At 33.4% G+C, this 19,023-nt stretch overlaps 1 protein-coding gene across 2 annotated transcripts in view; it reads left to right on the plus strand.

The window, feature by feature from the left end:
• The window catches only part of LOC114337036 (ethanolaminephosphotransferase 1), a 63,705-nt gene that overhangs the window by 43,533 nt on the left and 1,149 nt on the right, over positions 1 to 19,023 (plus strand). Inside the window, exons 3-7 of one of the 2 annotated variants that reach the window (XM_050642404.1) lie at positions 1,736 to 1,928; positions 6,675 to 6,970; positions 13,210 to 13,515; positions 14,751 to 14,933; positions 18,658 to 18,764. In XM_050642404.1, coding sequence (XP_050498361.1) covers positions 1,736 to 1,928; positions 6,675 to 6,970; positions 13,210 to 13,515; positions 14,751 to 14,933; positions 18,658 to 18,720 — 1,041 coding nt within the window. In that variant the 3' untranslated portion in view covers positions 18,721 to 18,764. The remainder of the gene's footprint in view (positions 1 to 1,735; positions 1,929 to 6,674; positions 6,971 to 13,209; positions 13,516 to 14,750; positions 14,934 to 18,657; positions 18,765 to 19,023) is intronic. The other variant, XM_050642403.1, reaches the window with a different exon arrangement.

Here is a 19,023-nt window from a genome sequence, read left to right on the forward strand (position 1 = left end):
ATATTTGATTTGACAAGTTTAGGTCTACCTTTGGAAATAAGAGGTGGGGGTGAGTGGGAACCTTGTTATGAAAAACTGGCTGTGAGTCCGGTTCTGCTCAATCAAATTTTGCAAACTTGGTCTTGTTGAAGACAGATCTTTTTCGTCAATGTAAAAGTTATGATTTCGAACCAACTTACTGAGTAATATGCCAGCTAGAAGGCGTTATTTAATTTTTTTCAGAAATCTAGTGTTCCTTGGAAAATATTAAATACGAACATGCATTTTTAATACCATATTACAAAATTAGACAAAATTAGCAACAGAATAGCGAAAACCGCATGTTAATACCTTTTTTCTATCTCGAGATATCTTACAAAACGTGTAAATTTAAAAACATAACTGTTACTGTCACCGGTAAACGAAATAATTCATTAAAAGTAGTGTGCTATGGAAACAACAAAGAAACATTTTCCAGCTGTCAACGTATATTAGGTCTTTTCAACGCTTCTCATTTGTTTCGAGCCTCGTTCATATCTCGTATATTAATATTATACACGGATTATACGGCATATGACAGAGGCTCGAAACAAATGAGAAGCGTTGAAAAGCCCTATTACAAAGAAATAAAAACAACTATTTAGTGATGACATAAACGTTCAAATTTTTGCCCATCATTTTCGTTGCAAACATTTACTCTTTCAAGAGTAGATTGAACAGCAGTCTCAATTTCTGCTCTCAATATGCTTTGAATGGCGTTTAGTATTCTCTGGATAATGTATTCTAGAGTAGTATATGATGGGCAACATTTTGAATATTTAGGTCGTCACTAAGTAGTTCTTTTTGTTCTGTGTTATATTTAATTTTAATAGTATTGTTTCTCTTTATATTGTTGTTTTAATTAATTATATTTTTATACGTTGATATCTGGAAAATGTTATTTTGTTTTTTTCCACAGCACACTACTTTTCATTAACTTAGTTTACCGGTGATAGTAACAGTTATGTATAAAATTTACACGTTTCTCGAGATATCTTGAGATAGACAAAAGGTATCGACATGCGGTTTTCGCTATTCTATTGCTAATTTAATCTAATTTTATAAAGTATGATTAAAAATGCATACTTGTATTTAATATTTTCCAAAGAAAACTAGATTTCTGAAAAAAATTAAATAACGCCTCCCAGCTGGCTCATTACTTATTAGGATGGTTCAAAATTATCACGCTTACATTGAAGAAAAAGATCTGTCTTCAACAAGACCCAGTTTTCAAAATTTGATTTAGCAGAACCGGACTTACAGCCATTTTTTCATAACAAGGTTCCCACTCACCCCCACCTCTTACTTGCAAAGGTAGAGTTAAACTTGTTAAATCAAATATGCGCAGAATTTGATGAAGAATACAATAATCGGATTTATTAGGAAAATCCCCTTCATTAGGAAAATTTTGTAAAATTTAGATTTTTTAATTTTTGATATTCAATTACGCCCTCTAGCGGTGGACCCACAATTATGAAAATAATTTCCAGGCTTTTCCTGAGGCAACTTTTGTTATAAAATTTTTTATTTAAAAGCTCTATAAACCGTTCCTGAGATATGGCCGAGAGCCATTCTTATTGGGACACCCGGTACATTGATCCTTGAACTATCCACTACTTATTCTCAAATTTTCAAGCAAATCGATCCATTCTGTAAAAATTGCGAGGTGAAAAGCTTCGGTTCCTGTACTAAGTTTGTAATGTTTGTTCTTTTTTAGTACTGTCCACGTTTCATAGCTCCAAATTTACTCACATTTACTGGATTTCTGTTTACGGTGATCAGTTACCTAATTTTTGCGCTACTCGATTATAACTTTTATGCTTCGGACTCGGATCGTCCTGATATAGAACCACTTGGGAACTGGACGTTCTGGGCAGCTGCCATACTACTATTTGTAGCTTACACTTTAGGTATGTAAAAAAATTAATTTTTCTCTTATTCATTAACAATCTTTAGTGTTTGTATGTTTTAAAATTAGCGGTCGATAGAGCGATGAATGTTAATCTCAATTATAGAGGGAAAATTAGAATCTGCTAATTATTGTTTTTACTGACTTCAAGATACTCATCATTCTCTTTGCCTGATCCCTATGCGGGGTCGGCTTCGCTAATTGCATTTCTCCACACAATTCTATCTTGGGTCATATCAATGTTAATCCCCTTTACCAACATGTCCTGCCTTATCGTCTCCCCCAGGTCTTCTTTGGTCTTCGTCTCCTACTCCTTTCAGGAGTCTGCACTTCAGTTATTCTTCGTATTGGGTGACTAACGTCTCGACGTTGAACATGACCAAACCATCTTAACCTATGCTCTCTCATTTTGGCATCAATTGGTGCCACACCTAGACTTCCCCTAATATACCCATTTCTAATTTTATCCTTCTTTGTCACTCCACTCATCCATCAAAGCATTCTCATTTCCGCCACATGCATTCGTTGTTCCTCTTTCTTTTTCACTGCCCAACATTCAGTTCCGTACATCATAGCCGGTCTTATGGCTGTTTTATAGAATTTTCCCTTCAGCTTCATTGGAATTTTTCTGTCACACAACACACCACTCGCTTCTTTCCACTTCATCCATCCAACCCTAATTCTACTGCATGTATCTCCATCTATTTCTCCATTACTCTGTAATACCGATCCCAGGTACTTAAAACTATTGCTTTTTACAATCAGTTCACCATCCAAAGATACCATTTTATTTGTAGTAACTCCATCTTTAAATGAACATTCCAAATACTCTGTTTTTGTCCTACTAAGTTTTAAACCTTTTTTCCTCCAGAGCTTGCCTCCACTGTTCCAGTTTTTGTTCTAAGTCTCTTTCACTATCTCCTACTAACACGACATCATCAGCATACATTAAGCACCATGGAATGTTACCCTCTAGTTTCGCTGTTATCTGGTCCAAAACTAATGAGAATAAATACGGACTAAGCACAGAGCCTTGGTGCAATCCTACTTTCACATGAAATTTATCAGTCTCTCCCACACCTGTCCTAACACTAGTCGTTACTCCCTCATACATATCCCTCACAATCTTTACATATTCACCAGGGACTCCTTTCTTATTGAGTGCCCACAATGAATACCATATGCGCGTTTGTTTCTTTACTCCTGTATTTTTCCATCAACTGCTTTATAATGAAAATTGCATCTGTTATTGATCTGTCCTGCATAAAGCCAAGTTGATTCTCGGATATTTCGGTCTCTTCACGTATCCGTCCATCAATTACTCTTTCCCATATTTTCATGGTGTGGCTAAGCAGTTTTATAGCCCTGTAGTTTGTACATTGTTGTATATCTCCCTTGTTTTTGTAAACAGGTACCAGTATACTGCTTCTCCATTCGTCTGGCATTTGTCCAACTTCCATAATTCTATTAAATAGCCCTGCTAGCCACCTTGTTCCTGTCTATCCCAATGCTCTCCATACTTCCCCAGGAATATCATCTGGTCCTACCGCTTTTCCTTTCTTTATTTTTTGAAGCACTTAAGCCACTTCCTCGTTTGTTATTTTGGTGACCGTTGCTGCTACTGTCTCCGTTGACTCTACAGACTGTCTGTCAAATTCTTCATTTAATAAGCTGTCATAGTACTTTCTCCATCTCTTTTTGACATCCCTTTCGTGAACTAGTATTTACTGACTTCAAGATACTGACAAGATTAATTGCGCAGCTAGACGTGAAGGAGTACTACAGGATTATCTTAATTCTTAGCGCCTTTTTGAGTGGTCCAAAGACGTGCAAAGCACAAGGTGATAAATCAGGACTATAGGGAGGATGTCATAATATCCTCCATCTCTTTCGTTGTAGATTTTCGCTCACTACTTTGACAATATGAGGTCAAGCATTGTCGTATAAAAGAATGACACCTGGTGAGAGCTTATCTGGACGTTTTCATCTCATTGCTTGATGACAAGAAAATAATGACACCAAGATTCGTCTCCAGCAATTACTGACCATCAAGCTTTTTTGGTCCTCGGACAAAAGGCGAGGAACCTATTCCGCAGAAACTTTGCTATACCTGGTCACAATGCACCTGGTCACAGCTTATCATTCATCTCTCTTTCACTCTTAAAATTTCGACGCCTTTCTTTAACAGTTGGATAAGCAAAACATGCGTTTTCATACACTTCTTGCATTCACATAATATAAACTTGCGATGGTTTCAAACCTTCAGCACACAAAAATTGAATGCTCGTACGCTGATTATATTTGGACAGATTGTTAACACCAAACACCATTTTAAGTCAATAATAGAGTCTAACATTAGAAATAAAAGTCAATGGAATAATAACAGAACTCAAGAAGCAAACACAGGAATCAGGCAAGGAGATTCACTAAGTCCTCTACTGTTCAACATAATGTTGGATGCAGAAATAAAAAAAGTGAAGAAAAGAAGAGGGTACAAAATGGGCGATAGAAAGATAAAAATACTCTGTTACGCTTATGACACCGTGTTATTAGTAGAGTGCGAAGACGACCTGCAAAGATTACCGCAGGAATTCAACATTAACGCAAAAGAAATGAATATGAAAATATCAGCCCAAAAAAACAAAAAGCTTAGTAATAGCCAAAGAACCAATAAGATGCAAATTGGAGTTAGACAATCAAATTATGCAACAAGTAATGACTTTCAAATATCTAGGAATTAATCTATCAGCCGACAACAATATCGAAAAAGAGGTAAAAGACCAAATAATTAAAGCTAATAGAACGACCGGATGCCTAAACGACACAATTTGGAAAACGTAGAATGAAGTAAACACTTCTGTTGTATGTAGGTATATAAATTTATTAAAATTCTTAAAATTTATCCACAAGGGAGTGGAAGTACAAAACGTTTTCGGTCAAACTGACCATCATCAGTGTAAACGTCCAGTGTACAAGTAATTGAAACTAGCCACTTCAATAGGTGTAAAAACCTCTAAATAACATTATTGCTACATTATGAGGTATATAGTAATCGACATTAAGTCGATGTCTTAAGATTATAAATATCACATGTGGATGTATGTCATCCTTGCTCGGTTGTTAACCTCTCACCTGATCACAACAACCTTGTGCAATTTCCGAGCAAGGATGACATACATCCACATGTGATATTTATAATCTTAAGACATCGACTTAATGTCGATTACTATATAGCACATAATGTAGCAATAATGTTATTTAGAGGTTTTTTTCACCTATTGAAGTGGCTAGTTTCAATTACTTGTACACTGGACGTTTACACTGATAATAGTCAGTTTGACCGAAAATGTTTTGTACTTCCACTCCCTTGTGGATAAATTTTAAGAATTTTAATAAATTTATATACCTACATACAACAGAAGTGTTTACTTCATTCTACGTTGTCTTAACGAAGGTATACAGCCAACTATAGGGTTTACCCTTTTAAAGTTTTAATTTGGAAAAACAAACACCTAAGAGTGGAAACAAAGGCCTGGATATATAAATCAGTTATTAGGCCACTTATAACTCACATGGCCGAAACAAGACCAGACACAAGAAAAACACAAAGACATCTAGAGACCAACGAAATGAAGATCTTAAGAAGGATTGCTGGAAAAGAACTAAAGGACATGGTAAGAAGTGAGGAAATCAGACGCATATGTAGAGTAGACTAGTAGACAATATAAATACCTGGGTAAAGAACAGAAAAAAGAGTGGAATCAACACAAAAACAGGATGTTTGAACCAAGGATAGTAAGAATAGCCAGGGACAAGTCACCGTTAGGCAAAAGTAGTATAGGACGCCCAAGGAAAAGATGGAACAACAAAAAACAGGCAGTACTGCCTATATAAAAGAAAATGAAGAATACTTAAAATTACAGTCAAATACAAATGACATGAACTGATCAGTGTGACGTTTTCAAACATAATTAACATCGCAGAACGTCAGTTAAGTGATTACCATTGCTTCCAAGGCTAACCTTACCAAAGAGAACAGGCGTATATGTACTTAAGAAATCTAAATCTTGTAAGTGACTCACTCCCACGTTATCTATAGGTCTGGATCCCGCGTTTGAAAAAAAAGTTGATTAATAGCAAGCTGAAAATTTGTTAATAGCTTAAGGGTGTCTAGTCGGACAAACTTTGATATATGGGAACACTGGAACAGGGGCAGTTTTAATTGTGGAACAGGTTACAAATTTGGAACGGTCAGACCACGAAAACGGCACATTTATTTTGTCCGACAGAACAGACTTAAACTCCCCAAACAGAGATTAAACTCCCATGCAAAAATCAGACTGCTATTTATCACCAAATGGGCGTTTTAATGAGTGGAACATGTAGAATATGTCAAATGACAGGAATTATGACAGGTGATAAATAGCAGTCTGATTTTTGCATGAGAGTTTAATCTCTGTTCGGAGAGTTTAAGTCTGTTCTGTCGGACAAAATAAATGTGTCGTTTTCGTGGTGTGACCGTTCCAAATTTTTAACCTGTTCCACAATTAAAACTGCCCCTGTTCCAGTGTTCCCATATATCAAAGTTTATCCGACTAGACACCCTTAAGCTATTAACAAATTTTCAGCTTGCTATTAATCAACTTTTTTTTTCATACGCGGGATCCAGACCTACTACCTATTATTTTTTTTACTTTGTGATAACTTTCGTATGGTGTGTTAATCTTTATTCTGCATTTTGTTGTAGATGGTATAGATGGAAAGCAAGCGAGGAGAACGGGTACCAGTGGTCCTCTAGGCGAATTATTCGACCATGGTTTAGACTCCTACACAGCTGGTCTAATTCCTGCAGCCATGTACTCCATTTTCGGTCGTGGCGAAAGATATAGTTTAGTTCCTTTTAGAATGTTTTTTACCATGTGGAATGTGATGATGAATTTTTATATGACACATTTCGAAAAGTACAATACCGGGGTGATGTTCTTGCCCTGGGGATATGATTTCTCTATGTGGGGGACAATAATAACATTCCTTATAGCTGGGGTAAGTTTTTAATAAAAATATTGTGATAAGATACAGTAATAATAGTGTTCCAACAATAGACAATGTTTCGGCGGATGCGCACATCATCAAGACCACCTGTCTGGTCATGTAGACAGACAACCGTTTACGTTTGGTCGTTGCAGTGTGGGTACACGAACGTCGTCATAACAATAAGGCCATGGACGACATTATTAATGACTTTGTTGTTGGTTTTGAAAAACCATCACCATCGAGACCAATTTTGCTGTCGAAGGAGAAGAAGACTTTTCCATTGGAAAATGCCGTTCTCGATGCACCAAGAAGTGGAAGACGAATGACTCTGGCTGAAACTTAAAAATAAATGATAAAGACGCGGAAACGCTTTTCAGAGTTTGGTATTCTACGGCCAACAAGTAGTTACTACCGCAATTTAGTTCAAAGAAATAAGGAAAAAAATATCCTGTTGGTGACACAACCCCTCCAGGCCGAAACCAAATTTTTTGAATAGTATGGACATCTATAATAATAACCTATATGTTTCCTGCAGCCGATTTTGATGATATACATAATTATAAATAAATGAAGATCAAAAAACGGTCAATTTTCGCTTTTTTCGTCTATTACCAAAAAATTAAGCATTTTAAACAAATTTGAGAGTAAGAAACTCATAAATCGTCTAAAAAACTTCAATATGGCGTTCGCTGAATATGTCTATCCTTATTGGTTGCTTAGAAAATAATTGCAAAATAAATCATAAATTTTGAGTTTTTATAAATATTCATAACTTATGTAAAAATTAACTTAGAACCTTCTTATTACACGGAATGCTGAGACTTCTGGTGCTTAAATCATACCCTAAATTTCAAAGCAATCGGTCAAATAGTTTAAAAGTTATTTAATTTGTTCATCCCAAATTAATTTTTTTTTTTGCAACACTGTAAGTCAGAAAATGATGAAGTTACAGTAATACTTTGGATAGTTTCTGAAAGAAGAAGATTTACACTATTAGTTTAATTAAAAAAAAATGACGAAAATAATTCTAAATACATATTGCAAAATTATTTTGCAAGAACATGTGAATTAAAAGGGGGGCCTAACTTCGTCCCTAATTATCCTAGGACAATTGTTTTTCTTTCTAAATGTGTATAAAGATTCAGTCTTTCTAAATATGAAAAAATAATTTTTATACGGGTAACGGTTATATATTGTTTATAAGTAAGCAAAAAATCGACATGTTTTTGCAAAATAATTTTACACTGTTTAAAATTACTTTTTCTATTCTCATACTATAATATATCAATTATGATGTCACTATATACCTGTATCATAATGAACTTCATTATGATACAGATTTTCATTAAGAAACAGATTTTTAACCAATAGAATCGCGATAAAGGTGGTACACGCGCAGTGACCAATGACGAGTCAAATACATAAACTTTGACAGTTCTCAATATGTAAACAAACTGTCAAACTGACAAACTACTGAATTTGTTTGCGTTACAAAATTAATAAATTTGAATATATTTTTTGTTGTGAATGATCATAGAAAAAATAGTGTATACGCTGTGAGCTCGTAGGTAGAGGGGATAATTAAAAATTCGCGAGCGCCAGTAGTGACAAGTTTGTAAACCTTTACTGGAAATTTGCTTTTTGACGTTCTGCATTAAGAGTTGCATATTATAGCTTTTAAATGTCTCACGAAAGTTGTTGTATTAAAGAGTGTCGAAATACTGGTTACAATAGTAACTGTGTATTCTACAACTTTCCTGTCGCTAAGCATAAGGTGATTCAACGACAAAAATGGATTGATGCAATTAGAGAAAAGTAAGTAAACACAATTTTAATTTTAAAACGGTAGAAAAATTTGAGCTAAAGGATCAGTTAGCACACTCTCGAATTTTGACGGTTTCAATTTTACAATCCAATCCTGAAACAAAATTTGAATGCGTGAAGATAACGACCAATCACAGCAAACGTAGGATGCCGTTAACTGCCATTCATAAGTTAATATTTAAGAAGTATTATACTATAATTATATTAAATTATTATACTTTTTTGGAGAATAATTGTTTTCTAATATTAGTTGTCAACATAAACGTCAAAACGATATTAAAAATAATCATAATGAATAATAAATTCTGTACTTACTGCTATTAATTATCGATTACAATCCAATTACTTCTTTACGCTGTAAATATTACACGATAAGAATTAAATAATAAGTTTGAAACAACTATTATTTTGCTTTTCTACTGTCCTTTTTAAAATTCCGGCCGAAATAGGAACACTAGTCAACCGTTAGATGGCGATAGCAGCCATACCAGCGAAACTCACAGAGTATAGGCAACACTTTTTTCTTTCCAGAAAATTTCCGGTAAAAGTTATACTAGTAATCCTGTAGGTAGGTGGCGATACCAACGAAGCTCGGAGCGGATACAACTTGCATTTAATTATCATTATGAAGCTCGTACTCTATAAGAAACTCGCCGCATACGGCTCGTTTTTTATCCCTCATTCTCGCTTCATAATGACCATCATTAAATGCTCGTTGCATAATATACTATTTTGTCATTTTTTAAATTAAGTTAATAGTATAAATGTTCTTCTTTCATAAACTGTCTGAAGTATTACTGTAACCTCATAATTTTCTGACTTATATGTAGTGTGGCAAAAAAATGAATTTGGGATAAACAAATTAAATAACTTTTAAACTATTTGACCAATTGCTTTGAAATTTAAAATATAATTTAAGCACAAGAAGTCTCATCATTCCGTTTAATAAGAAGGTTCTAACTTAATTTTTACATAAGTTATGAACATTTATAAAATCTCAAAATTTATGACTTATTTTGCAATTTTCTAAGCAACAAATAAGGATAGACATATTTAGCGAAAACCATATTGAAGTTTTTTTATATGATTTATGAGATTCTTACTCTCAAATTTGTTTAGAATGCTTAACTTTTTGGTAATAGACGAATTTACCGTTTTTTTATCTTATATTTTATATCGATTTTCCCTCACTATATTATGTTCCAGATAAGGGATTTTTCGGTGTTCTGCTTTTAGCAGTTCTCTATTTTTGTTGACCGTTCTTAGTATGCGTGACTAGGAATACAAAATCGTTATCTGCAGTGATACTATCAAATTTAGGAAGTCAAAAAAATATTTTTTTGTTTTGCTCTCGATGATAAGGACCCTTCAATTATTGTTATTTAAAAACTTCTTTTTGTATAACGGATTTGACTACCTAATGAAGGCATTAAGTCATAATATCTGCTAATTTTAAGATAACAGTTCAAACACGCAAGTTTATAATACACAAATAGTGATTATAGCAATTTCGCTACCATTATATTGACAAAAAGAGTTATCAGGTTTAATTGTTATCTACCTGACGATAACAGGATGTTCACTATAATTAGTTTTTTACCACAAAAATGTTATATCAAACTAAATAAACTGACAATCTGATAGGCTGATGCAATTATAATAAGTTACTCTCTAGTTCAGAGAAATAAGGAAAAAAAATAGCCTGTTGGTGACACAACCCCCTCCAGGCCGAAACCAAATTTTTTGAGTAATATGGACATCTATAATAATAACCTATATATTTCCTGCAGCCGATTTTGATGATATACATAGTTATAAACAAATGAAGATCAAAAAACGGTAAATTTTCGCTTTTTTCGTCTATTACTAAGAAAATAGTCATTTTAAACAAATTTGAGAGTAAGAAGCTCATAAACGGTATAAAAAACTTCAATATGGCGTTTGCTTAATATGTCTATCCTTATTGGTTGCTTAGAAAATTGCAAAATAAATCATAAATTTTGAGTTTTTATAAATATTTATAACTTATGTAAAAATTAACTTAGAACCTTCTTATTACACGGAATGCTGAGACTTATGGTGCTTAATTCATACCCTAAATTTCGAAGAAATTGGTCAAATAGTTTAAAAGTTATTTAATTTGATTATCCCAAATTTATTTTTTTTGCAACACTGTAAGTCAGAAAATGATGAAGCTACAGTAATACTTTGGATAGTTTATGGAAGAAGAAAATTTACAGTATTAATTTAATTAAAAAAAAATTACAAAAAATAATTATAAATATTGCAAAATTATTTTGCAAAAACATGTGAATTTAATAAATGGGGGGGGGGGGCTAACTTTGTCCCTAATTGTCCTAGGACAGTTGTTTTTCTTTCTAAATGTGTATAAAAATTCAGTCTTTCTAAATATGAAAAAATAATTTTTCTACAGGTAACGGTTAAAAAGTTATTCTAATTGTTTATAAGTAAGCAAAAAATCGACATGTTTTTTCAAAATAATTTTACACTGTTTAAAATTATTTTTTGTCATTTATTTTTAATAATGGTAATAGTATAAATGTTCTTCTTTTATAAACTGTCCGAAGTATGATTGTAGCCTCATAATTTTCTGACTTGTAGTGTTGCAAAAAAAATGAATTTGGGATAAACAAATTAAATAACTTTTAAACTATTTGACCAATTGCTTTGAAATTTAAAATATAATTTAAGTACAAGAAGTATCAGCATTCCGTGTAATAAGAAGGTTCTAAGTTAATTTTTATATAAGTTATGAATATTTTTAAAAACTCAAAATTTATGATTTATTTTGCAATTTTCTAAGCAACCAATAAGGATGGTCATATTCAGCGAACACCATATTGAATTTTTTTTATACGATTTATGAGTTGCTTACACTCAAATTTGTTTAAAGTGCTTAACTTTTTGGTAATAGACGAAAAAAGCGAAAATTTACCGTTTTTTTATCTTCATTTGTTTATAACTATGTATATCATCAAAATCGGCTGCAGGAAACATATAGGTTATTATTATAGATGTCCATACTACTCAAAAAATTTAGTTTCGGCCTGAAGAGGGATGTGCCACGAGAAAAATCTTATTTCTCGTGACTAATCGAGAGCTCAAGGAACTGCTGATACTGTTTATTTTCAACAAGATGTCACCCCACCCCATCTCACTGTCTGCAACCGCCTGAATGAAATCTTCCCGAAAGATTGGACGAAACTGTTCTGCACCAATGCTTTGGTCTCCAAGAAGTCCAGATTTGTCATAGCTGGACAATGCACTGTGGGGTTTCATTAACGAGGAGGTTAGAAAACGCAGATATTTTTCGAATGAGGACTTGTGAAACAGATTTCGCTAAGTTTTTACGTCAGTCACTCCGGACATGCTGAGAATGATGAACATACGAACATTGCGTCGTATCAAGTTGTGTTGCGATAATTGAGGTATGCATACCGATTGTGTTATTTTCTCTCTCTGAAGTATAACAAAACTTTCAACAAAACAACACTTTCGGGCCACCCTGTAGGTAAATGTAATCGATTGATAATACGTAATTGAAAATTTATTTATGGATAAACTATACGGTTTATACCGGTATACGAGACCGATCCGACAGGTATCTATCCTACAAAAGAAAAACAAAAAATTTGGAAAGTGCCGATTTATGAAAAATATTTTTCTCGATCTGTGGCGGTAATGACCTCCTCATTCGACTCAAATTTCCGCTCGGCGAGTTATTTTTTTCAAATTTGGAAACAAAAAGAAGTCACACGGGACCATATCTGGAGAATACGGTGGATGGAGCAGCAGTTCATAGCCTAATTTGACCATAGCGACGCAGAAGGTGTGAGCCGGTGTTTTTTCTGTGCCAAACGCTGCCTTTTTTCTGAAATTCGGAATGGAATCGGCCCAATAACTCGCCATAGTAGAGTCCTGTCAAGTGAGCCATGACCTCACCCTAGAAACAAAAATAAGGCTTCTTAAATGTACGGAGTACGTGGACATTGAAGGCGGAAACTCTATCAAAATTTCAGGCTTTTGAGCTATGGTTGTACAGAAGGATCATGAAGATACCATGGACAGACAAAGTCACCAATGAAGAAGTGCTACGGAGGATGTACACAAACGCAGATTTGGTCAACATCATGAAGGGCCCCAAGCTGCAGTACTTGGGACATATAATGAGAAATCAAGGCAGATACGAGCTGCTCCAATACATTTTGCAAGGTAAAATTGAAGAAAAAAGGACCCCAGGACGAAGAAGAATGTCCTGGCTTGCTAACCTGAGAGCATGGTATAGAAAGACCTCAACACAACTATTCCGTATAGCAACCAACAAAATCGTCATAGCCAGATTGATTGCAAATAAAAAATGCTCATGAAAAGGACTTTATCTAATCTACATGTTTTCCTTTCAGATATTTGGATCAGAAATCTGGCAATTCCGATTTGGCAGTGTAACAGCTGGCAACATATTTGAGCTGACTCTCTATATTTCTTCACTCATATCGAATGTACCTGTAATATCTTATAATATTTATCTATCTTACAAGAATAAAACTGGCAAGATGAGACCATTTTCAGACGCCATCAGACCACTCTTGCCTGTGGGATCATTCTTTCTAATATCACTAGTGTGGATCCTTTACTCCCCTGGTAACATTGTGGAAAGAGATCCAAGAGCCTTGTTTTTCCTCTTGGGGACAGTGTTCTCGAATATTTCGGTAAGTATAAGGGGACTTTTACTGTCTGAATTAAAAGAAATCGATTTTTGCTTTTTTTTTTCGTAAGAACATTCCTTAGTATGCTTCTTTTCGTGATCATTTTTCAGTGCGTCACAAATGATAGAAAAAAAGGTAAGTCCGTGATATTCTTTTTCTCATGAGCATCTTTCAGTGCGTCACAGTTTTTCGATTTCTTTCTAACGCATTAAATTGTATGTTACAGAAAAAAACGCACGTCGGTGATTACATTTCGTCGGTGACATTTATAACATTTATTCTAGTTGTCAATAGATGGCGCTATAATCGAAAAAAAAAATATTTACGAATTATGTAATACATCTACGAATATAATCTGTACAATTTATAAGACTATACAAATCAAAGACAATATCATTTTATAAATGCAATAAACACAATTGATTTGTTTTTATGACAAATTGCGAATAAAATGTGACAACTGTCAGATTGAACTAAAATGTCATGTTAGAATAAATGTTATAAATGTATATTATCACGGACTTACCGTTTTTTTTCTATCATTTGTGACGCACTGAAAAATGCTCATGAAAAGAAGCATAATATACATTTATAACATGGCATTTTAGTTAAATCTGACAGTTGTCAGATTTTATTTGCAATTTGGCATAAAACAAATCAATTGTGTTTATTACATTTATAAAATGGTATTTTCTTTGATTTGTATAGTCTTATAAGTTGTACAGATTATATTCGTAGATATATTATATAATTCGTAAATAATTTTTTTTTTCGATTATAGCGCCATCTATTGACAACTAGAATTAATGTTATAAAAATGTCACCGACGAAATGTAATCACCGACGTGCCTTTTTTTCTGCCACATACAATTTAAGGCGTCAGAAAGAAATCGAAAAACTGACGCACTGAAAGATGCTCATGAGAAAAAGAATATCATAGACATACTGTCCTAAAATTTCATTAAGAAATTCAAAATAAAAACGAAGTTATAGCTGTATTTATAACGGTACCTACCTGAGCTAAAGCTCGTTTGTAAACAAAAACGCGCGCGACGCCTGACGTGTCCATCTGCAATCCGACAGTTAGGTTCTAAAACTTTCGCAATTTTGCTTTAGTTTTGATGATTTATTATAACTGTGTAAAAGCTAGTATTACAAATATCGGAGAGCAGAAAAAAGTTTTTCGGTTCTTATGGTAGTATGGTTATAAAAAATAACGTAATTTTCTTTTGTTTTAGTGTCGATTGATCGTGGCTCAAATGAGCAATACAACCTGTGATGCATTTAATTTACTGCTGATCCCTACGTCGTTCGTAGTGGCAGCGTCTCTTTTAACCCAATGGGCAACTCTGGAGTTGATGCTTCTATATTTATTATGTATATTTACTTCCGTTGCTCATATACATTACGGAACTTGTGTGGTAAGTTATACAACATGTTGAATAAGGAATACATTGAAAATAAATATAAAAAAAGAATAATTTAAAAAAACATTTTTTCAATAATTTTTTGTTGATGCTTGCACATTTATTACATTAGCTTTCTGTTACTGGCTTGCGTCATGTAGTTCTTCATTACCTTCCTCTTCCCCTTCATTATTAGGTTCATCGATCGCCTCTTCATGGTATAATCAAGGTCCAATATTGTCTTCCAACATCATCTGCGATGTTTAGATCCAAGAAAAACGTGTGATGCACTATAGCAGGTCGTTTATGTCTTGCTTTTTCAACTTCCCAGCATGTCTCTTTGATGGATAAAGTTCTTTGTACGGCACATTCTTTAAAGCTACGTGCCTTCCAATTGGCTTGATGCTTAAGCTTAAGACATTCAGCTCCACCATATTCTGCAATGTTTCTTTGTGCATTATTTCGTAAGGATTATCTTTTTGTAATCCGATCCATTGAATTTTCAATCAGTTCACAGGATTATTGCTATTGTTTTTCTTCCTCTTGCTTATATTTATATCTAAATTATTAGTTAAACAAAATCTTCAATTTTTATTTTATTTACGATAAACTTCTTTTTGTTTCTACTCTTTGCCACTGTCCTGTCACTGTTCTGGAACATAGATAACCTTTCCTTTTGCTGCTGATTCTATACTGCCAGAATCGTTTAGAAAACCAAACCTTTTAGTAGTTATCGAACTCCAAAATTATAATCCACTAAGCTATTATCACCGAAATTGTATAGTGGTTACGACGCTAAACTTTTTGTTAGTGCATTGGGTTAGTGCCATATACTTTGGACTTGGTCTGCAGTCTCCATATACCGGGTGTCCACTTATATTTTCCCCCATTTTAACTGCCTATAACTTCTAAACGGCTTAAGATAGAAATATGCGGTTTTCGCTGAAATGTTTTATTTTAGTAAAAGTTTTGTCTGAATGGATTGGATTTTTTGAAGTTATACTTCTTTACCGGCGATAGAGGGTGATTTTTTTATATGTTAAAACCTATCAGCCCGGCGCATGCGCATTATAACTTTGTTCTGATTGGATGTTCAAATGACATGTCAAAAATTATCCGATATGGCTGTGGTTTGGAGGTAAAGGTAAACAAATGTATATTATATTAGTTTTATTGTTGTGAGGACAGAAACAAAAAAGTTTATAATATTGTAGTGACTTTTAAATAGTTTTTAAAAGCAACAGGTACGTAATAATTGTTAATGTATCATGGGTATAAATCTACCTATTTAATCTGCCAAAATAGATAGTATGTAATACTTTTATTTATATAATTTGATTACCATCAAAATTTCTATCAATATTCACCTAATATATTGTTTTTTTACTCTATGTTTTGTTGTATTTTTTCAATTCTAAATCATTTCAATTCAAAATTAAAATAATTTGATCAATTTTCAAAATATCAAAATATCACAAGTTTAATCCGTTTAGTTAGTCGATCTTCGTAAATAATGACACATAGTGTCCGTGGCTAAGCGGAGAAGGCGAATGAATTCCAATACCAACCGCTCTTATCAGCGCTGGTTCGAGTCCCAATAGAAACTTTCTTTTTTGTTTTTTTTTAATACATTTTATGATTGTAAGTATATTTATTATATAATTGTATTTTCAAAAAATACGTATTTAGTTAAAAAAATTTTCGACAATTAATGTTCAGACATCATTTGTGGCTTGTTTAATGTGTTTGTGTGTGTTTTATTCTTTTATTATTTTAATTTTTGGCACTGTTCTAATAAAAATGTTTGAGAAGTAGTAAGTATAAATTAGTTTAATATTTAAACAAAATATAAATAAAAAGTATATTAATTTCGTTTAAATCATATAATAGAAATATAACTTCTTACGTGCGTACAAAGTACACACACATTCTTTTTTATATCGCTTTCAAATACGAAATAAAATATGGCTGATTTTTGAAAAAAAAAAACGTTGACTTTTTTTAATGGAACACCCAGTATATTCTTTTGTAACTTGAAAGAAAGGTCATTCACCTATCTAGCGATATAAAGTTTTTCAAAATCGGTTGTCAAATCACTGAGTAATTAATTTTTAAAATGAGAGGTGCAACGTGGATATCACATACTTAGGTATGTGATTTCCACATTGCATCTCTCATTTTAAAAATTAATTGCTCAGTCATTTGACAACTGATTTTAAAATTTTTTATATCGCTGGATAGATAAATGACCGATTTTTCAAGTTTTTAGGTAAGTGAACATTTTTTATATCGCTTTTAAATAAAAAATGGCGGATTAAAAAAAAACGTTGTTGACTTTTTTTATTAAAACACCCAGTATATTTTTTGTATCTTGAAAAAACGATCATTTACCTATCCAGCGATATAAAAATTTTTAAAATCGGTTGCCAAATGACTGAGCAATTAATTTTTAAAATGAGAGATGCAATGTGGAAATCACATAACATAATATCATCTTGCTCAGTCTCAGTTATGTTATTTAGGTATGTGATATCCACGTTGCACCCCTCATTTTAAAAATTAATTACTCATTGATTTGACAACCGATTTTGAAAAACTTTATATCGCTGGATAGATGAATGGCCTTTCTTTCAATTTACAAAAAAATATACTGGGTGTTCCATTAGAAAAAATCAACAACGTTTTTTCAAAAATCCGCCATTTTTTTTCGTATTTGAAAGCGATATAAAAAATTCAATCCATTCAGACAAAACTTTTAATAAAATAAAACATTTCAGCGAAAACCGCATATTTCTATCTTGAGCCGTTTAGAAGTTATAGGCAGTTAAATTGGGGGAAAGTATAGGTGGACACCCGGTATTGCTTGTCTCTTGCGGTCCAGAGCCTCGCAGTCCCACAATATATGTCTGACTGTCTCGGTCTCTATTGCATAATCTGCAACTGAGATCTCCATTGTATAGTTCTATCGTGTGTAGGTGTCCTTTTACTGGAAGATGTCCAGTTAGGAAATCTGTAGTGATTTTGAGCTGATTCCTGTTCATTTTGAGCCGTTCTTTAGCTCTCTTTGCGCATGTCTGAGGTATAAATCTCTTCTCATGCTTTTGGTTGGGAATTTTTTCCCAGTATACTTTGTGTTGTCTTCGTATCCAGCCTCATAATCAGTCTCTGTGTGCTTTTGGGCACTCCCAGTGCCGGTTCTGGACCGAAGTATCTTGTTGCTGATCCGCATCTACCAAGTTCATCAGCTTTCTCATTGCCAGCGATCCCTTGATTTCTAGGCACCCAAATGAGTTTTACCTCGTTATTCCATATAAGCCTTGAGGTTACCATTGGGTTTTTTAAAGCCCTCGAGGCCGATTGGCTGCATTTTTGCGCTACATAATATTCATATCAGTTCTTTTTTAGCTGGAATATGTTGTGCGCCACTCATTTTTACCGCATTTACAGTTGAGTCCCTGAATCTTTACCCGTGCGTCATCATTTAAAGCATGCGAAATGAGTCGATGATAACTCGGAAATTGAAATTTACTAAACGCAACAGCAAGTCACTTACTGTCACTTTAAATTTCAATTTCCGACTTATCATCGACTTTATGATACTTTAAATGTTGACGCACGGGTAAAGACTCGCGGACTCAACTGTAGTAGTTTTTCATTCATGTTTGATCTTAAACACTGACTAAACAATATTTTTCCACTTACCTCTACCGAAAGTATACTTTTCCGGACCTCATTGTAGGGAGCAAAGTTGTCCTCCCTAGGGAAGAAAAGTAAAAGTGACGTCATGGTATTTCATTCATGAAATATAACTTATTGACGCCCTGTACAATATCTATTTTCTATTACGTAAGTTTCTATACATTTTAACGTTTATTTATAAAACACCCTCTATTTTGCAGAATGGTAAAAAACAGTAAATTGTTATTTTGATTTAACAATGTTTACATTATTAATTTGACTTATATTTGACAGTTGACAGTTATATTGTACCTACTTGTTAGTTTTAGTTCATAAATTTTGTTGGTTAGTTACCTAAATAAATTAAGTAAAAATGAAAAAATGACTTGTCATTTGAGGAAGGTGGAAAACCATATCGTCGTCGACA

The sequence above is a fragment of the Diabrotica virgifera genome, chromosome 2, assembly GCF_917563875.1.
Source record: "Diabrotica virgifera virgifera chromosome 2, PGI_DIABVI_V3a".
Taxonomy (NCBI): domain Eukaryota; kingdom Metazoa; phylum Arthropoda; class Insecta; order Coleoptera; family Chrysomelidae; genus Diabrotica; species Diabrotica virgifera.